This window comes from Egretta garzetta, unplaced genomic scaffold (assembly GCF_000687185.1).
Source record: "Egretta garzetta isolate BGI_Z169 unplaced genomic scaffold, ASM68718v1 scaffold271, whole genome shotgun sequence".
NCBI lineage: Eukaryota > Metazoa > Chordata > Aves > Pelecaniformes > Ardeidae > Egretta > Egretta garzetta.
In genome coordinates this window covers 3,667,843-3,691,564 of record NW_009258669.1, presented here as the reverse complement: position 1 = coordinate 3,691,564, position 23,722 = coordinate 3,667,843, and the positions used below count along the sequence as shown (strand labels likewise).

General features: G+C 39.0%; 1 protein-coding gene across 1 annotated transcript in view; it reads left to right on the top strand.

Annotated features, from left to right (window-relative positions):
• The first annotated feature begins 525 nt into the window (after window positions 1-525).
• EFNA5 (ephrin A5) overlaps window positions 526-23,722 on the top strand; it is a 60,978-nt gene continuing 37,781 nt past the window's right edge. The window contains exons 1-3 of the mRNA XM_009648643.2: window positions 526-559; window positions 1,099-1,241; window positions 21,578-21,616. Coding sequence (XP_009646938.1) covers window positions 526-559; window positions 1,099-1,241; window positions 21,578-21,616 — 216 coding nt within the window. The remainder of the gene's footprint in view (window positions 560-1,098; window positions 1,242-21,577; window positions 21,617-23,722) is intronic.

Below are 23,722 nucleotides of genomic sequence, written 5' to 3'. Positions count from 1 at the left end.
CAGGACACATTGGAATTTGTGTAGCCTGAAGTAGAAAGATCCTTTTTCCTTTCAAGCCTTTTTGCAAACCTCTAACAGTATTTGGTGAGGAATTCAGAACTTGGGTTAACTTTCTTTGAGTCTTCAGTATTGTAGGAGCCATTGTGTAAGTTACAGATGGTTATTTAAAGGTATTGCCTGTCTTAGATAATTGACTTTTTTACAAATCAGCATGATTAAATCAGTTAATCAGCTTATTGCTGTGTGTTTATTGTCTTATTGTGCTTTGAATTGTTACTGTGGTCTTCTGCATAAGAAGGCAGCCTCCATCCTATCATCGCTTACTAGACTTTTCAGTGGTACCACACTTTTCAGCAGTACCACACTTTTCAGCTAAAGCGGCAGCTAATACGATGGGATGGTGAGTGAGGGGTCAGTGTGGATGGTACAGGTGCAAGCATGCCCACCTAGCCAAGCAGCAAGTAGCTGGCATGGTCCTGGGATGTCCCCTCCTTTCTGGGAGGCTCCGGCTGATGCAGGGGGTGAATGGGGGAAGCAGCTCTCCTGGTGTTGACGCTGGGTGAGTGACACTCAAGCCGGCTGCAGGGTAGGGAGGCTGATCAGGAGCTCTGCTACCGGGGGTTCCAAGCATGAGCCCAGGGGACAGTATTTCTGGGGCAGAAAGTTGGCAAAAAGACATTTGTCCTGCATTCAAGTCTATGCAATGTGTCTAAGACCTGAGAGATTGATACAATGTCTGCTGAGTGCCTTCGGAGCCAGCGTAGGGCTGACAAAGCCGTGCTAATGCGTAGCTAGTGGAACTTTATGAACCCAAGTGAATATATTGAAGTAAAATATCCTGTGGTACATTACGCAGGCTTTTCTATTACCCATAGTATTTGCTTGCCTCTTTCCTTAGGTAATTCAGAGATGACAGTAGTCACCCTATTATACTGAACAGCTTGGATGGTTAGTCAGAGGAAAATACTGGAGTATGTAAAAGGACTAAATCCTTGACTGGGAATAAATTGGTGTCCAGTGTGCTTGACCTACAAATTGGTCAGAACGATAATGTTGCTTACCATTCTCATTTTGAGTAATGACTTTGTCTGGGTTTAGAAATACCTCTGAAGGATCTAGATAACTGGAAATTAAAGACTGAAGATATTCAGATGGAGCTGCTGCTTCTTCTGGAGTGTTTCACACCAATGAACAAGCTTTTTCAGAAGAACTTGAATTTAGCTGGTAGTAAAGATTACCTGGTAAGATGGTCTCAGTTCTTCATTTGAAGTTATCAGAGCTAATTATAAGGATAATATGATTCAGAGTAACTTTAAATACTATTTTTTCCCAGCAAACAGTTTCTTAAAAATGCAAAGCAAAGTTGTATCAAGAGTAAATGTTATTTTTTATGTTTTTTCCTTTGGTGGATTATATGTTACTCAGTCAACTTTTCAAAAAATCAGTTACGCTGGTATGCTTTCTGTGTGACAGGCTGCAACTGAGCCTCATTATTCATACAATGTGTCTGTGTGATGTTACCAAATCAATTTGTGCTGCATCCATTTTGCACTTATGGGTAGTTCGCTCTCTCTTATGAGCAGAAATAGTCAGCTGGCAATAGTAGAAGACAGAGCAAAAAATGGATGCAGTCCACAACCTCTTTCTTTGTGGCAGTAGGTCCTTCTTTCATCCACTTTCATTTTTTCCCTTGTCTCATCAATATGTACAAAGCAGATGCTAAGTCAAAAAGCAGATACAGTCTTAGTTCTTTATAAATCAATCCTTTTACATTGTAACAGGCAGAAAGTTAAATGAGGGAAGGGAAAGGTCTCTATCTTGTCTGATTGGCAGAAAAGGGCCATGCCTAGCTGTAATTGCTTATTGGATCTAATTCTGTTCAAAGGCATTGACTTGGCAGGCCAGTCTTGCCAGAGCCCAGGCTGGTGTAAAAGAAAGCACAGAGTATTTCTTGTGTTGCAAAGATGCATGCAGTTCATCGCATGAATGAAGGAGCAACATGTTGTTACCAGCTCAGTAAATAAGGAGAAAAAGAAATCTAGAAGGTCCCACTTGCTGGCATATTGCAAGTGTTTAGGAATTGGGGAGTGCTTGCTCTGTGATAATTTCATATTCTTACTGTCTACTTCTGTTCCCTGATTTATCTTAGAAGCGTTTTTTCACGAGTTGGAAGTAAGATGGCAACCAGAAAGGACAGGATATGAAACCCATCAGAAAATGAAGTCAGAATGACTTCTGCAGTTATGGGAGTGCAGTTGGATGCAAATGCAGTTTCTGTTCCTCTCTGCCTTGTCTCTTGTTTGCTTTCCTGAAGTACACAGGCTCACTCACTGACCTTTGGCAGCTGATGCTGTAAATGTATCCACTGAGTGCAAATTCCACTGCCAGTTGTCACCCACCACTCTGATGCTTGGAGCTAATGCATTCCTTCTCTGGAGTAGGCTTCGCTGTCCCTCATTAAAAAGACAAAAAGGTTTTTCTTTTTTTCCCATCACTGCCTGATGAAACTTGTTCTCTGAAACTTAGTTTGATTTTATTTCTAATTCTCAGCTGTGCTAAATGCACTGGGAATTAAATTACAAAGCCGGTGTTACCTCATGTTCTGCAAACTAGTTCCCTGAGGCATTTCATCACTGTGCACACTTGAGACTTCACAGTGTTGCAGCAAGGCTGTAAAGTTCCTAAACAAAACATTATGCAGTTATTAAAAACAAAATAAAATAATAGTACAAAAAAAAAAAAAAAACAGGTTAAAAGGGAGAGAAACTCTTCCAGCCAGGTTTCTAGGCAGAACTGCCAAGTGCCACATATCCCTGGTGACATGCATTTGGCAAGTGTGTCCTGGAGTCCTGATGCAGCCTGCAGGGAGGCAGCAAGGATTCCCCTGCGATCTATCCTGCTCACCAGGCAGTGCTGTTCTCCCCGTTGGATCCCAGCCATCGTGTTAAAGCCACAGCTGGGGGTGCAGAGGGTGTAGAAGAGGGACATACACTGCTGGAGGGGTCCCTAGCCATGAGCAGGAAGGCAGCTGGAGTGGAGGTCAGCCCCCAGCATCACTTTTGGAGTGAAACAGTGCAGAAGCAGGCATGGAGAAAGAGGAGGAGGAGGTTGCTTTGGAGGCCTTTTGACCATTGAGCCCTTGCCCAGCTGAAACTGATCTCTGTCACAGCAAGTTCTAGTCCTTTATTAACATAATCTTATGCTCCAGCTTCTCTTTGCTCCTTTTATGTATTATGATCACCCATTAGTAAGGATCCTGGATTTTTTTTGTTATTTCTTGCATTAAATTCTCACCCACATTCTCCACTTGTATGAGGGGAATTCTGCCTGTTGTGAAGGGAGCTGACTTCTGTTATGTTTGGCTCTGTCTGCTCAGAATTTATTGAGAGAGGAAGAAAATAAAAAAATTGAGTTCTGTTTTTCAGCTGGTTTTCTTTGCATGAAAATAATCATTAAAAAATCAGATTCGGGTGGACTAAAGCTATTGATAAATTCATGTTCAATTCATTGAGTGGTTTTAGGGAAAACAGTTGCAAAAGGTGAAATGGTAATTTCGGCATTTAAAAGGAAAATTTAATTTTTGAAAAGTGTTAATTAAATTACAAGAGTTAAGCTTTTCCTGTGTCCCAAAACCAAAAGTTACTTGCACAGCAGTAATGCTTACGTGTTTATTCATCCTACGCACTGCAGCTAGTTCCTTCCAGCTGATTCCTGTGGTGACTGCTTCAGCAAGGAAATGGTCTTGTGTAAGCCCCTATATCTTCTGACTGTGTGAAGAGATTTGGGTGAAGTTCAGGTGGCAGAAACTACTCCTGGTGTTGGCAGGTCTCCTGCCTGTGCAGCTGCTCAAAATTTATTGCAGAAAACAAAACTGGGTGTTGAAATTGCAGGAATAGCAGATAAATCTGAAAGCTGGATGTACTGCTCATCTCATCTTCCTAATTAGATATTTATGTGGCCTCGTAGTATCCAAATGACTCAGTCATCACTGGTTATTTTCCCACAGCAGTGAAATACTGCTGTTTTTACCAAGGAAAAGCTGAGGTAGGACAACATAGAGGAAACCTGTTATTCAGCCAACATTGAACCACATTGTTCAGGTCACTGATCTACTGCTCCATGTCTTGTTTTCTTTCATGGAGGCCATCTACCTACCTTTTTGTTGCAGGCCATAATGGACAAGAATGAGTAATTTTAAGGAAATAATGCAGGTAGTCATAGGAGGGTCTAACTTTATTAATGCATCCTGCTCTTCCAGTGTCTCGAAATGCTTTGATGAACTCCACCTTCTCTATGTTAAAACTGTGCAGAAATTCACTTCTTTGCAGGAGAAGACAGGGTATGTGGGAGCCCCTGTGGTAGCAATCTCATGGTGGTGCTGTGACACTCTGTTCATCAGCTGATGGGTCCCAGAGTAATATGTAGTCAGGTGCCAGGTGGCTGGGAGGTGCAGTCCTCAGTGCATTCAAGTTCTTGATAAGAAGTCTGTAAGTGTGGGGAATGGCTTCTTTGCACTTTGTTAGTTGCTAAGTTAGAAGGGCAGAGTCTTAAAAGCTGTCTTCTGCCACTTACCTTTCCTGCTGGGAGCTCTGTTAAAGTCAAATGAGCTCTGCTCTGGAGAGTGCCATCTGGATGGGAAATAACACAGACTTGAGTTGTCAAAGCCTTAGACAAAAACAGAGAAGAGTGTGGAACTATTGTCTCCATCCTAAGATCAGGACACAGTATCTTACAGCCCCTGGCTGCAAATAGTGAAATAGTAGGACTCTAGACAGGTATTCTGCTGACTGAGTGTCAAGGAGCATGTTTGGTGTTGACTTGCAAAATCCTTCAGAGCAGGCTGGAAACAAAAATGAGAGCAGTTTCATAGATGCTGGTGAAACCCTGCCATCCCAATCCAAACCACCTCTGCAGAACGTTTATCAGTGATGTAAATCTAAGTCTTACTGACAGGGGGGATTTACAGTGCAAAAACCTAAGTTATTTCCTGAAGTTGTAAAAAAACAGCAATGAAGGCAACTCTTCTGCACTGACCCTCATGTGAGACTGCCTTTGGGTCATCAGTGGTTTGGTTAAGCTCATAGGTACATTTGTTTACACTGAGATTTTTACTATTTGTTCCAAGGGGATGTTTAAATTTTCTGCAGTCCTAATGGGTACTGAAAGGCCTGGGACGTGTCTTTTAGGTGAAGCATTGATTGCGTGCTGCTGCTGTTACGAACCTTGCAAGTAGCGCAACTTCATGCTCTACTTGTTCAACCTTCTTGGCTACATGGCATTTCTGGGAGGAGCTGGCTCTTCTGTCATCTGCAGTGTTGCTGTATATGCCCACTACCATATGCTGCTTTTCGGGGGGGGCGGGAAGCCTTTAGCCCAGAGACCAGTTTTTGGAGTTGAGGAGAGGGCTATGAACACTTTTACAGAAGAGGTCCTCCAGCATCTCAGTGGAGGCTGGGAACCAGGTGATAGACAGAGGAGCAAGATCCTGAGGTGGCTCAGGTTCTGGCAGTGGCCAGGCTTTGTAGGAGCATAGACAGTGCCCTTGACTACTGCTGTCAATCACATCAGCATAAACCAGCAGGCATCAACAAAGTTAATAAATGAAAAAAGCAGTGCAATCAAAAGTTGATTTAATTAAGTATGGGTTCTAATTACAGTGTTGTTCAGTGCCTTACTGGATTTCATATCAGAAGAGTAGTTGGAGTAATATATATATATATATGTGTGTGTATGTTTACCAAAGTAAAGTATAGGAGGTACATGTGCATATATGCATTAAAAATGGACTGAAAATCATGCTGGCAAAACAAAATTATGCAGGTGAAATGTACACACTAAAGACTCAAAACTGTAGGTTCTGCTTCAGTAAGTCAGTGTGGTCATCTATTATGAGAGCTGGGATGCCGATGTTAACTGAACCAAAATGTTGGTTTTACAGTTCATTAGCAGTCTTGGTGAAACGAGCAGCTCACACTGGGCCATCTGAAAAAGTTTCTTTTTCTAGAATGCTCTGAGCCCCAGCTACAGTGTTGAGGAGAGACAGCTGATCTTTTGTCAGTTGACATTTGTTCGAATGGAGGGAGTTTGGGGGTGGGAAAAAAGTATTTTCTCATTCAGTACTTGCACAGCATTCTGAGAGCAAGGGATGGTTATTGTTTCAAGAAAATTTCTATTTGGCCAAGACATAGAGTCTCCTGACACGTAGAGGATCTATAAACTAGGTCTGCAGTAAGCTCTTTCGCACATTTACTCATTCCTTCTTTGGTTAAATGATTTCCGGCAACACGCTTGACAGCTGTAAATGTAAGGGTCCTGCACATCTCTCCCCGGACAAGACCTGTTAGCAGCGTGAGCGGGTCTGGGCGCAGACACGCACAGCTAGCTGATTCTTGCTTATCCTGACAAGAAGAACGTAAAAAATGTGCCAGCTTTCAAGGTTCAGAGGCTAAGATATGGATGTGTTTATTGCATGTTTTGGCCGTCCCTTTAATAGACAGTTTGACACATTCTTTCGGTGAACTTTCTGGAAGACAAATAGCTCAAAATGGACACAGGAGAAATCGCTCCTGTCAGGATTCCCATACATGTAATTACCTTCAGGTGTCAAGTGTACTTAGTGGCTGTTGATTTTAATTTTTTTTGCCGTTCAGACATTTATACCTTGTTGTCGGTGGGGTATTTAATTTTATTAATGTGGACATTCTTAAAGGGAGCATGTGAAAGATCAGTTGTTCCAGGCTTTGCTTTCCCTTATGAAATGGCTGGTATCACATTGTAGGTAATTCTTCTGAAGACATGCTTTTGGTCTGCTTTATCAGCCAGCCATGTGGAAGGATGCCTAGATCTCCCTGCATAAACTTAAGCGCTGAAAGCTGCTCTTAAGCATTTGCTTCTATGTGTATGGTAGCTAGATCATTATGAAAAACTGTTTGGAGGTCCTTTGTTCCTTTGCTTTTAAGCTTTTTGTGTGCGATATGCTTAACAGTTTTGGAAGTTATTAAATCAGCTAATCTACCATGGTGCAAAAACGGTGGCAAGATGTGCTTCTTAAAATTACTAGCCTGGGAGTGTAATTGTCAGTACACATTACTCTGCATTCAAATGAATACTCACATTTTTTACAGCAGCAAGCAACTAATGGAAGGATGAAATTATTGTAGTCGGAACCCAAAAGTTTCAGAGTACAGGAGAGAGCAGTACCAAGAAAATGTAGTATGAAATCTGTTTTGAATGTGTCTGGCTTGAAGTTTTCCTGGTGACTGGGAATGTAAATCATGTACTGAAAAAACTGGGAGAGATGATGTAGTCAATTACAGAAAGGAAAATGGATGTTTTATTGTGGATGGACATATTTAGATGAAATCAGTCAAAACACCGCTAAAACAGAATTCAAATTGTGTTGTGTTGCATGCAGCCAGCTCTTAATAATTTAATTTAACATTAGATAACCTTTTGCTGATCCAGGGACTGCTGGAATTTCACAGCTTTTGTTTTCTGTTGCAAAGTGGGACTGGTTCTCCATATCCAAGAAAAACTGGAGATCAGCATTATTTTAGTCTGTATGAATGCAATCTCAAAATGACAGAAGGAGGATGTTCAAGCTAATTATGAAGGGAATTATTGGCTTTGTTCATATAGGAACCCCTTTAATATTTGGAAGAGTGGTTTAATGATGTGATCTGGCATTCATTCTGCAGTGCATCATCATCAAACAAACAAAAAAAAAAAAAGCCCTCGGTTGGCATTTTTGCCTAAGGGCTGCTGAGAGCTGATTATTCTTCTAATCAGAACCATCACAATCAAGGGAGACAATTAGCTAGGTTAGGTCTCTGCTGATTTCTCCTGTGGCCCTAAGCATCAGATGGCCTTGAGCACTCTTGAATCCTATAAACACGTATTTGAGTAATACCTGTTTTGCTCCACCTGTTGTCATTAAGACCCTCTTTTCTTCCATTGAAGTGCTTGGTTGTGTGCATGCTTATTTATATTACACTGATACCAGAAGGCATTAGCTGTCCTTCAAAAGAGAAAGCTTTCTAGCCTAGACAATAAATACAAAGTTTAAGTTTCTAGTGCATAGTATAAAATTGTAGACATTATTTTGATACACCATGCATGTGTTTGTAAGCGTGTATCTAATTCTGTATTTTTATCACTAGCATTTATTTTTATGCATAGAGTAAACACATATATTTAAATAGTCAGCTGTGTAATCGAGTATACAGCTTGGGCATGTCATGTGGTGAACCTTTGTGTTTACAAATGGCAACGTGCTCCTTCTGCCAGCAGCCTGCTTCAGTCATTAATTCTGGTTTTCCCCTATTATTTTTGCACACAGCCGATGCTGTTCTGCTTAGCTGGAGTTTATCTACACAAGTGGTCTACTTTATATCTGAATGAACTAAATATTATAGTTAGTAGGCCTGTTTTGTCCTATTCATCCCATGCTGAAACCAGGGAGTTGTTACCTGTTTTGCCCTACTGCAACAGAAGTTGAAATTTGATCCAGTAGCTCTTGTGGGGTGGACATTTTTGTCTACAGATAGCGTGTAACTGAAGTAAATTGCAAGCTGTCACATTAACTTAATCGTCCCCTTTCTCTGCTGTATTCTTAAAAACCCTTAATGAACCAATAACGCTTTTCTTCCTTCAGCTTCTAGTCTCCTTTTTATAGCATGTGGTTTACTATTGTTAAAAAAATGAAACAAACCCAATGTATTTAAAATATAAAAGGCATTTTTAGTTTAGACCTAACATAGGCAAAAGAAAAAGTAGAGCACAGGTGACTGAACCCATAATTCCCCTCAACACCTGCCATGACTGTCAGAAGCTTGTTGGTACTATTAATTAAAATTTCATATTTCTATAGCATAAAAATTAGTATGGAGTGATGAAAAATTTTTAAGACTTTTTTTTTTTTTTCCCCCAGAATATAGCTTCTTCAGTTATTATTGAATATAATAATTGCTTCTTGGGACAATCTGGGAGTTTTCCACCAGATCTAATCCATTGTTAAAAGTAATTATTCATGTTAAGATGATTCTTTTTCTGTATTTGTTGATGGAAGAACTCAGCTGCTAAGTGGCTGGTTTTTAGCTATGTGATCTTGCTGCCACTGAAGAAAATTTTGGGAACAGGAGCTGGTTTTATTAGTGTTATACAGCAGTATGGAGATTCTTGAGTTTTTTCTACTTTGAGGAATTTAGATAGCAATGTTCAGCAGACAAAAAATTAATTTTAAGGATATAGGAATGAGTGAAACAATGTTTAGCAAATCAACTCCTAAATGTTAAGAAATCATCTTCTCTCTTGTGCTGCACTGGAAAATGATCTCTGTGTTTCAGGTTGAGAAGTTTAAAATAATTGATTTTGAAAGGAAGAACAGGTTTCAATTAGCCTTAATGCAAGTTTACTCATTTGTAATGCATTAACGAGAGTAGATACTCCGTACGCCATGTGTTATGAGCACACACATTTGAACAGATCTGTGTTTCTACACACATACATAACTGATACTAACCAGTGGAGCCGATTTAGTCTCTTGCTGTCTGGGTATTTAATCAAGAGCATCATTTCAGCACATAAAAGCGAGAAAATTACATGGGTGAAGTGAATTAAGCTTTAATGTTTGAACACATAGGAATTATGTGCTGCCACCTACATTCAGATTACTGGTAAGATCAATGGTAGCATATTGATGAAGTCTCAGGTTGTTTTTTATCTTGCTTAGCGTGGGGATAGTGGTGGTGATGTCATGACCTTCTAATGGACCAAAGAACCATATTTAAATGTTAATCCTGGTAAGAATTTTTTCTATTGTGCTATAAAAGGTGCTTGCTCATTAAAGTAAAAGCTTTTTAACCCTTTCCCTCTGTGGATTAAGAGTCAAGTATTGACCGCTAAGATATCTGTGGTTCAGTTTCCCGGAGATAGAATAATTAAATGAAAGTCATAAGAGTAATTACTGTAATAATATTGGTAATGAACGATTCTCAGTATGAAGTTATTCGTTATCATGTTTCATATCATAAAATGCTGTGTTCACACATTCTTCTTGGACTGAGGCAGTTTTCCTCTGACATCAGCATAATAATGAATAATATTACACCACTGTGTAGTCCATGCAGATTCACTGCTTTGTTGAATGCTTTCTGCACAGTTAGGCCTCAATTCAGGGAAGCATTTAACCATTTACCTAAATCCTTTGGCTTAGTATGTGCTTAATTCTAAAGCATCAGCTTAATTGCTGTTTTGAACAGAGCTGCTTATTAGAACAAAGGACCTTAATAGTCACATATCTGTAACCTTTGGGGAACTTCGGAGCTGCTGTCAGGCTGTATTTTTTACATCAGTCATAGCTATCATTTAAATAAAGAATAAATATTCATGCGCTGTTACTCAGACCATTCTGTAATCTAACAAAAGATCCCTTAAGATATGCTTAAGTGCATGTAAATGCCGGAGTTAAAACATGCCAAGGTGTGAGTAAGGGGGAAAATGCACTAAAAAGCTGAAGATGCTTGATCATTAACAGCACTAGTTCATAAACAAAGGCAAAATAACTGATGAAATGGAAAAAAAAAGCAGTTAAATAGCTTGATTCAGCAACTCAGCAAAAAAGGTCTAATAGCTTAGCAAAAGGCAGTAATTTTCTGTCAGTTTATTTCTTTCTGTAATCCAAGGAACGGTTAACCTTTTTTAAAGGATTTGGAAGGTTCAGGCTGCTTTGTTTCTTTGATGTAAAAGCTAAAGTAGAAAGATATATTACTATACTTCAGTTAGTGTCTTAATAAATCAAAACTTCTTGATAATATATTTAAAACCATGATTTGTATTTCATTTGACCTATTTAATGTACAAAAAATTAAGATTTTTTTTTTTTAATCACTTCATTGATGAAGGGAAAAGTTAGGGAAACAAAGCAAATGACCTCCAGCTGTTCAGCATGTTGTCTGCAAGTTTGGTGAACACCAAAGCCTTAATTTGCCTTTTGCTCCTGGGAGCTTGGAAGGCGTAATTTAGGAGAAGATTTTTCATTTGAGGAAAGGAAGTGGAGGTCTCTACAGACATTGCTTGCCATGTGATAGGAAAAAGCAGGCATAAACCAAGTTTGATTACATTTGCTTCACTGTAAAAATTCTTGCAACGCATCCTTGGGCAGAGCAGTCTACAACCTTAGAGAGCAAGCTTGAGCAGTAGAAGAGTGTTCCTAAAGAAATGACTATCTGCTTATGAAGTGTGCATGCCTTAAAGCACAGGACAAACTGAGCAATATAGAAGTCTAAGATATCTTAGAAGTGCAATAACAGACTTTTCATTTATGAAGAGTCAGTTATGAGTCAGAACATACAAAATTAAAGGATGAATCTTGAGGTCTGTATTCTGTTTCAGTCAATCCTTAGCTAAACTTGTATTGCAGACAGTTGAAACTGAAAAGTGACAGCCTCCTTGGAGAGGTGGTGAGATGCATTTAAACAGAGATTTTAATATATTCTTTTATATAAGTGATCATTTTGATTAAAATTACAAACTGGGATAACAGAAATCAAGATGTACTTTTTCTCCAATGAGTAAATTTGTGTCCAAAAAAAGAATCTAGTCTTTGCGGAGTTGACAAGGTACTCACTATTACAGGTAGCAAAGGTGAAAATGTTCAGTCGGTAAACATTTGAGGACTACTGCATTTGGTTAGACCCTTGTAATCAGCTGCATCATTTCTTGTATTTATCACTCTTCTTATAAACAATGCAGCATCATAGATTATAAATTACTTTCTTAGCTATGAAATTCATAGTCCAAATGGTATCTCTGGTAGAAATTGTCAGGTGTCAGGCTCAGAAATGTGGAGTAGCACGTACTTTTCAATTTAGCAACCAAGCTGTACAACTCAGTGTCCACAGACTGTAGTGCACCAAATTCCAAAAGTTACTGCGGGCTCAAAAAATGATCAGACCAACTGATGAAGAAAAACCCACCATTCTCTGTTAAACACAAAGAGCCTGAACTTCTGTCTGTGCAAAATCTTGGTGGCTGTTGTGAGAATACTCTGGGGAGGTATGACTATGTAGGCATTTAGTGTAGTCTAGACACCTTCTGTTGGCCAGTGTGGGAGTATTTTGTTGGTCTTGATGGGAGTTTGCTCTGGCCCAGGGTGACTGCTCTCATCGTTTTTCACATTGATGCTTTGTACCTGGGATTTTGCCCAGACAATTGTTTTAAGTTGTATGTGCTGTCTCTTTAGCCTCAGATTACGTGTTTATGCCCCAACTATGTGCTTAAACTATGAATACTTCATTCTTGAGTCTTAGGGTTTGGTTTGTTTCTTTATTACTACATTAGTACTTAAGAGTAAGAATGAAAGGAAGAAATAGTTTGTATGCTCAATAATTTATTTTAACATCTAAAGAATGATGCAAAGGCTTCCCAACAGACAATTATGATTCCTGCCAGACCTGTGCAGTCCCTTCCTCACACCTGCCTTCTGGTGTCTTTATAAAAAGTAGGAAGAAGAAGGGGGGGCAGGGGAAAAACCCTTTGGATTGATTTGTCTGTGATACTCTCAGCTTCTTATCTTAAAGCTTCGTGTCTGTACTTCTTAAAATAGTTACTATGTTTTATGCAGACAAGATCATTATTCAGTTGTGAATGAAATGATTGCACTACAGGTTGAAGATTAGAATTCATTTAAGTTTAATTTGGAAAAACCTTTAGGAAAAATGCAATTGGAAAATTAAGAGAATAGCTTCCGTTTTACCTCTCTGAAATTTCTGATTGATCTGAGAGCAATGCATATTCTTCCTCCCCATTTTTGTCCTAGATGAGTATTTTACACAGGCATATAAAAGTAAATGAGCAGGTTTTGCACCTTTTATCAATTCAAGCTGTATTTATACATATTTAAAAACTGTTTCTGTCATTCTTGAAGAAATAAGAATTCCAAACCCCCATAATAGGAACCACATTATGTGAGCTTTACAATTTGAAAGAGGCGGGGGGGTGGGGAGGACAATACAAAAGCTTCATTGAATTCCGCCATTTGTTGATCTCATTCAGTTAAAAAACTTGTTGCCAATCAGACTGTAATCTTTGTAATGCCTTAGGTGTTTTACAGACTAATTGGCAGTTTACAGTGCAAAGTTTTTCAGACCATATTTGTAAACAGAGAAACCGATTTGGATCAGGACCTATCTTGTTCCTATCATCTACAAAGTTTAGGATGAATAGGTGAAAAAACATTTTAAGTCCTATTGTTCAGAGACCATGTGTATCAAGATTAAACCTGATGGAAAATTTTTTAGTCTATGTGCTTAGTCTTTAGAAGAAATTACAGGAATGAAAAGAAAAAGATTTCTAACATCAGTAATAGCTGTGCTATTGGTGCTGCTGAAGTCTGTAATCTAAAACCCTGGTTGTTCTTTTGCTAGTTTGCCTAGCAGAAGAGGCAGACTAATATGGAAGGGTAACAGTAACAGGGTTAAATTATTAGATTTCTCCATAGATCTTTCTCTAAAATGCCATTTCCATGTCAGGAAGGGAAATATTTTTCCTATGGGTCTCTTAAATAAACACAAGGCAATTGTGTAGCAAGAAACAAATTCATTGATTGAAGCCTGCTTTTCTGATAGCAAATTGTCTTGCAAATATATTTGTGCACTTGTTAGCTATTTTAACTTTGTTTTACATGAACAAGTTCAAATAGCTTTTGAGAATGTGTTTGAATGCATAGGTTATTCATGTTAATAGCAAGTCGTGGTTTGATACTGGAATTTCTTGTTATATTGCTGACTCTGGGTGGGTATGTGATCGTTTCTTTTTCTCTACATTTTGCTTAGGCTATTTAATATTACATCTGGATTCATTCCTTTTAGCTGGAGGATGTGGACTATAACCATAGCTTATTAAAACATACACAGTTTATTAAACATAAAAATACTGTGAAATATCTTGAGGATTAGTTTCATTTTATACACTTACAAATTGGGAAATTAAGGGCTAGATTTTTCCAGTTACAGGTTATTAGTGTGTCTGAGCCTCAAATCTAATTTGATCAGAAAATATTTAAAATTAAGTTTGTTGACAGATTGAGAGATTAATAATAAACAGCTATAGCTTAGTGTCAGAGAAAAGCATTTCCAATGCAACAGCAAGTGTAGATATATATGCAACAGATAGGCACTTTTATCAAAATGTATATTTATTCTCAGATACTGCCCATATATTTACTGGTGCAAACTGCTGCAGCAGTATTTTCCTAGGAGTAGGGAAGAGATGGAGATTTCAGATTATATGAGTTAGCCATCACTCTGCTTTTAATATATTAGTGAGGAGATAAATCTGCAAAGCTGACTTGTGTTACATACACTTCCTCATGGAAACAGACTGCAGTTTTATCTCTGTTATTCAGTGTACAGGTCAACATGTTTGTTGGGCAAGTGTTCTTTTCTTTCATTTTGTGAGTGTGAGAAGCAAGACCTTTCCGCAGATAGGGCATTGTTCTCCATATCCATTAACAGATGTCAGCACATGCCTCAGGCAGGGTTAGCAAATACCAGTCACAGAATTGCATTCCATCAAGGCTGATAGACTGTGTCTTCTGGGTTAGACACATGGTCAACACATGTTGTTAGAGTCCAGTTCAGACCCTTCAGTAGTACTCCTACCTGTGGGGGCTTTTTATTACTATTTTGGTTTGTTAAGAATTTAGACTCTGAAAAGGTTCTTTTCTCCTGAATTTGCCTGATAGTAAAGTGTGTGTTAGTACAGCAGAGATCAGTTAAGACTCTTGCTTTTTTAAGAAAGGTGGATACACTAATGAATCAGCAAACTGCAGTTTTTCGGGTATAGGCCAGAGGTAGCTGAGATACGTTTTGTACTTTCAAGCGAAAGCATGGAATAAAAGACGAAGCTGACATCTTGTGTGGTGTTAGTGTCTAAAGCAGACAAATGGAGAGTCATGTGTGGATGGTATTGATGACCATGTTTAAAAATATGTGAGTAGTAATTACCAGATCTCCTCATTCCACCTCAGATAAAGTGGGATAAATGTTGCTGGTGAGCTCCGGAGTAGTACTAATGTGAACACAAGTAATCAGCTTGTGTCCATAAATCAACTTGACAAAGAGACTAGCTTCAGCCCAGACATTTTGGATTCACGGTGTGGATAGAGGATAGAGGCTCCAGACACAAATCTCGGGCTGCCTTTAGTATCTGTTTGGGTGTGGTACCTTTCAGATTATGTCACTAGGGTCTTCAGCACTGAAGTTTGTCCTGTAAGTCTAAGTGATGCCTTTGACAGAACAGTAACTCTTCCTTTTCCTTCCCCTCCCACCTTCTCTCTTCATCCATCTTTGCAAGTTAAATGCCCACAGCAATGGAAAATCAATAGCCAGGTAGAGTGTAGTCATGGGGATTAAAGCTATTGGAGCTGGGACAGCTGAGAATGAGAGCCTGACCTCTTCAGGATCAACGCTGTGACATGTTGTACCCCTTTATCACCCTTTTCATCCACAGCATGGCTTTGTTACTGAAGCCCCCAAGATGCAACGGAGTGCTTTGCTTCAGAAGTTGCAGCAAAAGAGAAATTCTGAGAGATCAGGTCAAAGTCATGTGTGCCAGCTTTGAAAAAATTTTACAAGTGCAGAGTCTGAGGAAGCAGTTTTAATAAACAGAATGAAAAATGTCCGGCTCATCGATTAGGAGGTGCAGAATGATGGGAATTTAAGTGGGTGAGGGTGTTCCAGTACTTGAGAATCTCTGGAGTACTCAGATTTATAGGTGGGAAATAAATGTTGATTTGTTTATTCCCTCCCTCCCTCATATCTACTCAGGGAAGAGCAATTAGTTTCTGTTTTTTAATGTTTGCATTATCATTGAACATATATCTTTCTGCAGTGCCAGCTATAAAAAGTCAATACAGGACCCAGCTGTACAAATAAACACAGTTATGAGTGTAAGGGGGGAATTATTAACAGTAAGTGGGGTAAACACATTTTTGCAGAATTTATTTTTTAAAGAGCTTTTAAAGCATAAAAATAAATAAAAGATGTGTCTATACTTTAAATTCAATGTCATTGTTAACTGTTATGGTGCAACCGAAATTTTTGGTCAGCAATAGAATCAGAAAAAAAGGTATTTCAGGTCTCTCAGGTTAATGGAATTAACACAACATATGTCATTCAAAGAATTCTTACATTTTAAATAGGATATATCCCTTTCCCATTCAAACCTACTCCTTTCCTTCTGTGTTTTGCAGTCTTTTCTGCCATAGTTCTGCTAATAGAAGCCTCCTACTTCTGGATGTAGGATTCCTTTCTTTTGCAAAGGATGTGTTTCAGTCAAGGCATATTAGGAAGTTTTCAACAATCGGGTTTTAATAAAACAAAATAAATGTGGAGGAGTTTGGTTTGTTTGATTTTTTTTCTTTTCCAGAAAGTTAAGACTTTTATCAGACTGGTTTTGAAGAGGTTTCTTGGTTCTGGAAATTAAGAGAATTAAAAGGTTGTAAATGGTCACCTGCAAGATAGCTGTAAACTTTGCTAGCATGGGAAAAATGAAGTTTGAGAAAGTGAAGCTTGAGCAGTTACTTTACCAGTGTTGTAAACCTTGGCCTGTCCTATCTAAGGACAGTTTCCAGATCAATTGCCTATGCAGGCATAGGTGCTTCTGACATTTCAAAAGGTCTAGGTTTTGTATCAGCACAGAATAAAAATAATTATTATGAGTTTGGTATTTTTTGGTGCATTTCTTCTGTTCTGGCCAAACATTCTTTGACTCTTCAGAGCTACTCAGTGTTTAACGAGTTCTTTTCTTTAAAAACCTAAGTGCTAGCCCAAACTGATTTTTTTCATGTTTCTTCACATGTTCTACTCCCTTGTAAGTAGATTACTTTACAAACAAGTAAATCACTTGTTTGTCTCATTTAAATAGGCAGTATGATGTAGCAGATACAATGGTAACTGATCAGAATCCTGTTACCTAACAAGAAAAAAACCCCAGCCCTCCAAACAGGAAGGCACAATGTCTCTCTGGTACTGTTGGCTGGTAAGAAGGGTAAAGGCATGAGATTCTTCAGGGAGCCAAGCCGTGTAAAACTGATGCTTTTTTTCCAGCTTTATGCAGCTCTGTTCTTTCTGATTTTCATTTGTTTGGGGTTTTTTCTTTTGGACCCATTGAAGTAGTGTGAAAAACCTCCCAGATGAGAGGGACGTAGCAGTAATGAAAGGGGAAGGTAGATCTCCGACAGATGCATGTGAAGCAAAACGCATGGAGATCACTCATCTCTTTCCAGAAATGTGATAGGCTCTTGCAGCCAGTTTTGAAACAGTAATTTGAAGTCTGATGAACTCTTTTAAGTGTAGGAGCCTGATTCTGCTCAGCTGTGTAATTGTGCTGGAAGGGAGCCAGCCAAAGGCCAAAACCTGGGCGCAACCTTTTGGGAGGCTTGTTCCGGCAGAGTGGGTGGGAGAGTAAAGCGAAGGTTACAAATAATAAGTTTCTCTGCCTGATTGATAATGAACTAGTAATAAGTGGCCTTATTATAGTAATAAGTTTCCCATGGAAGCCCGATGATTGCAGAGAAGCTTTAGCTGAGTGCGTGTGACCACATCTTATTTTGATCAGCTGTAGCACAGCAAAGCTGTGTAATTATCATAATCTAACAATTAGCCTGGCATCCTTTCCCAGTGTTTAATTACTCCAATAAATGGTAATTGAATAGAGGACTTAATGACAAGAGAATAAGTTTCTTTCTGCATTGTGTACTTAACTTGCAGTCTTTTCTAGGCATAATTTTTGAATACTGTTTTTTTGAACAACAGCCTTGATTAGTTGTTTCTTTTTTGTTTTGTTAGTCAGTATTTTGCGTCCTACCTAGTGTTTTCTCATGTTGTTTTGAACTTGCCTTAACTTGCGAAACTGTAACCTAAGGACTAAAAGGTCGTAGACAGCTCCTTCATATTACAGGGGGGTTTTTTTGTTTGCTTGCTCAGGGTAGCAATATCCTGCTAGAGATCTAAAATGTCACTGGCTTGCTACTGTTAGCAAACCCACTTCTCTTAGCATCTGGAAAATGTTGAATTTTCTTTTGGTTTGAATAGAGCTAAAATTAAAATAGCTCTTTGATTACTTCATTGTTTGTGCATCAGAATCATTGTTGATGTCAGCAGAGCTATGGGAACAGAGTTTATTAAATGTTGTGACAAAGCCAGTAAAAAGAGCAGAAAAGCATTAAAGAGGTTATTTTTGCATAGCACAGAAATAGCATCTTTAAAATTATCTGCAGTAAAATGGTACACTTAATCCCACAACCCCTCAGATAATTAACAACCACAAGATTTCCCCCATCACACATAACAGCTTTAAGTTAGTTGAAATGAGGGGGCTTGGACTGCCTAAAAGAATAATGAGGCACAAGTCACCCTGCTGTGTTCCAGTCACAGCATGTGGGTAGAGCTTGGGATGGTCTAATGCACTACACTTGCCACCTAAAACAGAGGTAAAAGCTGTGAGTAAGCACGGTAGTGTGGAATGGTAAATAACTGTCATCATCACCTTCTAAGAGCAATTAAAATGTTGTCCTTTTAAAGGTTGTTAACGTTTTCCAGAAAATGTCTGGGTTTGTGTATTATTGCATATACAAGTACCTACTTTACACTCATCTCTCTGTTACTAATAATGAAGAAAATAATTTCATAGCTGGCTGACAGAAATAAACTTAGTTTTCAAGCTATTTCTGTATTTTTCCAGTTGAAGCTTTTCCTGTGTCTAGAGCATTTGTAAGAGATGTTTCTATTGTCTAATAACGTTTAATCTACTGGTGGTTCAGCCTTTGTTGGGATGCTTCCGAGATCTTCTCGCCTGGCTGCTTTTTTCATGCTACCAGTAGGAATGGACTTCTGAGACCTCTCTGACTCCATTAAATTTAGTTAAAACTGGCTTGGTGGCTGTGAAAGTAAAAAGGAGGAGCTGAGTGACCAGCAGTTACAGGGGTTAGCATATGTGCTGCTCACAGAAGCCTTTTTTCCGTAGGAAACAGAACGAGTAACTTTTTGCTGTGCTGTTTCTGAAGAACTATGGGTAATCGTGGTTTGTATTTACCCCCAGAATCAACTTACTCAGTGAATTTTGTTGGTGTTGCTTTGCATTTTGGATTGTCACTGGAGAGCAAGGCAACTGGTGTAAGGCATTTCGGCAGTGGCAATGTCCTCTGCACATTTGTGTTACAGGCTGTGCATTTGTGTCCAGGTGGCAGAACTGGGGCCATTTGCATCTGATCCATTCTGATGCCAGACTGAAGACCAGAATTCCATAATTCATTGTTAGAGCAGTTACTTGAAGTCTGTTCTGGTTCACAGTGAAGCCTTGCCGCATGCATTTGGCAGAACAGATTCCAAATGAAGAAGCGTTGACATAATAAAAGGAAAATTTTCCAGTACACTTATCCTGAAGTAGAGCATCTGGTGTGTTGATTTTACAGGAAGGGTGATAGAATATAACTAATAAGATTTGTATGGGAAGCAACAAGGAGAAGCTATTGCAATTTTTTATCTATCTAAATGATAATGGGCAATTAGTGTTATTTGTGCTGTTCTTAAACTGGATTTTTATAGTGTTTATTCCAAGAAAGAAAGGAAGAAAGAAACAAAAACCAACCAAACAAACCTGTTGTTGCATTCTAAATATCTGTTTAAATAAATAGTCACTTGTTTCAATGACCAGCAAAGTTACTAAATTCCAGGCAAGCCACATATGCTTCAGAACTTAAAATTATGAAGAGAAGCATGCACACAGACTGTGTACTTTCACTTGTGTTAATGGATAAACAGAATACAGAAGGCAGTACTTACTTTGAAAATGTTTTGCTAGTCTTGTGTTTCTGTGGTTAAAATTACCGTGAAGTTCTTTCTCTGCATCCTGAATACCTGGACATTTCACCAGTGGCGCTTGAGCACAGAAACATCCACACGACTGTCTTTACTGGAAGCAGTGCGCAAGTTTTGTGTAGCAAGCTGATGTTTGTTGGTTATGGAAATGTTTAGGTTTACAAGCTACTTAACTATCTATCTCTGTCTTCAAAATGGCTTTTATAGCCCTACTGCCTAATAGCTAGCTTTGAAGTATGCAGGTTCCCAAGACACTGTTTGAATGCCACCTGACACAAAACAAAGGTTAATTATGTTTGAAAAATAGCTGGTTTTCGCTGTGTGTAAGCCAGAGAGCACAGAGGCAAATGACATTATTTGCAAGATGGTTTGTAGATCCTATCAGAGTTTTGGAGGAGCATTTTTGGTTGGTTTCTACAATACACAATGTTCTGTTATGCAAAACTTAGACAGGACTGGTTTCTTCCTCATAGTGGGATTTATATAAAGATCTGGTTACCACGGGTTTCCAGAAGGACATGGGAGTCCAGATGAGGCTCTGACAGAACAGGATGAAGACCTAACTGAGAAAAGGAAAAGTACATCAGTAGCATTACCAGAGAGTTCAGGAAAGCAAACTTTCTATTATGAACAGGGCTGGAAAAAGGAACAAACTTACTAAGCCTTAAATGCAGTCAACAGGAGATCTGCTATTCCTGCCAAGCTCTACAAATATATCTGTTAGAGGATCCCACCTTCCGTTTACATGTTGTGCTCCTCAACTTATGTAGGTGGCTAAGATTGATAAATGCTTTTATTTGAAGTGGAACTTTTGTTTCACTCTAATATGTGACATTACGCTGCTAATAGGGGTTTTCAGCCTGTAAATGTTAAGTGTTTTCTCCTTGGATGTGGTTTAAAATTCTTGGAAGTGTGTTTCTGAAGTGTTTCCTTGAATAGCGTTGAGGAGCCTGAGCTGATGAATTTTTTTGTGAGTTACTCATGACCATCCCTTGCCTTTCTGTTCAGGTTAGAAGCTTTCATGTTTCCTCTTAGAGAAGGTAAATACAACACGCTGCCTTGTAGCCAGAGAAATGAGAATGGCCTCAGTTCTCTCCAAGAGCATTGCGGGAGATGGTATAGTCTCTTTTGGAAAATGAAAATTAGTTCTATATCTCTTCAGCACACATGCTGAGGTTTTTATTACTGACTTCTTTAAGATACTACAAGAGGGATAATAAATACCTGCTTTCTGCTTCTTAGTTGGCTAATAACCTCTTTTCAGTATTACTGTTGCTATATGGAGTGAAGAGACTTCATTCAGAGGTGCCTGATAAAATGCTTTGGTACATGTTCTCCCTGGAGCAGGTTCACTGCTGTGCCAGCAACATCGGCTAAAGGCCCGTTTAGATCACCTAAAATAGGCACCATCTTCTTCCTGTTTCAGATGCGTAAATGTAAACACTTCCTGGCTACAGCAAATGACTGTAGAATGGAAATACTGAGAGAGCAGGGGAGTGGGGAGAGAAGGACACTGGGGTAAAAAGGACTTGGTTGTGTGCTTCACCCTCAGACCTGCTTTGCAGGCAGTGCTTGTTTCTTACTTTCCAGGTGTTTGACGGGCAAGGGTGTTCTAGGGCAAATGAAGGCACTCAACTGCTTCACCTCTTAGGGAAGCAGAAATAAGAATGAATCTGCTAAAATACCAGTGATCAAAGAGGAAGGCTGTGTTGTGGTTTTGTTTGTTTAACAAGAATACAGCAGGGGACTTTGCCAAAAGGGAGTCAGATGAGCTCTTTGTGTGCAGTATTGTGTAGAACAGCTCACTGGTGCAGATTACAAGTTTGATTTCATTGCTAACGCGGATTTAAGGTGTGATCACAAATTTGGTTGTCTGTCTCTGTATTTATCATCTCCATTATCGTAGACTGCAGTCAGATTCTTCCCTTCAAATTCAGCTATTTACAGTACAGACACTGCCTGGAAATGTCTGTCTAGACTCGCCTCTTGGTTAAACGAAAGAAATAGCTGTTCTGGAGCGTGATCCATCTCGTTCCAGTGTACCTTGGGCCCAAAGAGGCCAGATGGATTGAACTCGAGAAGTTCCTATTTCTCTCCATTGACTTAAAGAGAACATGGAGAAGCAGTTCACATAAGGTTATTTGTGTTGTAAAGTCTAATGTTAAGGAGACCACTCCGATCCTGAATGGCTACAATTGCATAAGTATAGTTCTGAAAGCATATAGTTTCTGTCACAAAACCGTAATTGAGCATTATTGTGAAGGCACAGGCTGATATAAGAGGTAATCTTGAGAATCCCTTGAGAAAACGGCATTGCCTGTCACCTGCATGGTTAAAAAAAAGCACACGCACACAAACATGTGCATACATATAAAAATGCATATTCATTTTACTTACTAAAACTGTAATTTAAAAAAAAAAATAGAGATATCATTGCCAGAATGTGGCTTTCCTATTCACAGTTTATAAGGTACTCTTTTTCATTACCTGCAAGAAATGGCATACTGTTAACTGATAGAGAGAACAGACACCAATTTGAAAACAATACATTTTTGCAAATGTGTTAGACAGTATGTGTTCAGGTGACAGGTTTTGAAAGCAGTGGAGTACAAAAATATATTTTTAACTGATGATTTAGATAAATGTAAATTCCTCTGAAAGAACTGTGGTTGAGAGAAGCTTTTCCATATTACAGAATGGAACTGTGAGGCTGTGCACTGGCTGAAATTATACAGATATATCATGCTTTGATGCGTGTTCGGTTTTCCCCTTTAAAAAGCTATTTTATTGAAGTTAAATTATTGTAGGGATATGAAAAGGTGTAGTTTGCTCTGAATTTATCCTTGGAGGGCCAGGAGATCATTGCTTTTTCTCTGAAATTAGATAGAAGGATCCAGATGGCAGATTTCAAGCCCATCAGGTGTTTAAAATATGCCCCTCAGCTAAAAAGAAGTATTATAGTTAAATCTGTCATGGCCTTTTTATTGCTCTGTGGTACACTTGACAACTGCAGCCGTGAAAGAGAGAAGCTACAAGTAGCCCAGTCAGCCTGAAGTGGAGTAGGTCAGTGGTTGGTTTCTTTGGCTGCCCCAGGGAGTTTGATAGACGTACAGACCTGGTTTATGGAATCATTAAATCCATCATGGTATAAGCTCCCATGGAGGCAGTGAATTTGCTCCTGTAGTTTTTTCCAGATACTACAGTAGGCATTAGAGTAGTAATGTAAGTGAAACGTGGAGGGGAGAAAAAAGGACACCATCCCTTCCCCACTCCCCTCCCCAAAACAAGAAACCCACATCTCTAAGGAGTCCTCAGTAATAATAATAGTATTAATAAAGTGCATCTGGGCTGGTGCCTTGTGCTGCATTTCTCAGCTGGCACTCATCCAGAACTGTCACATTAGGCTGAGTGCTGATAATGTGTATCCCAGAATCCTTTTATCTGAACAGAGCAACGTCTTCACTGTGTCCTTTTGGCAAAGGAGATGCACCGCTTTTCAAATATCTTTAAAAAGCAATGAAGGCTTTTCTTTGCATCTTGACAAACTGCTGCTAGTCATGAAGAAAGAGTAAACCTGTTTGTGCTCTTGTAGTAACTGTAAGTACTTGCAGTCAAATCAGCTTTCAGCACAGGGGTGATTACTGCCTGATTCAGAGAAGAGGATATGTTTGGGTTATTTATTTGCATGCATATGTAGATGTTTATATAGACACTGATTTGGGGAGGCTGATACAGTTTTATCTTCTTTGCTTCTTCTTGTTTCTTTCTCCAATTTAGAAAAAACCAAAACCCACAACCCAATAAAGCAGGCACTTTCTTTGTTTATTCACTAAACCGTAGGG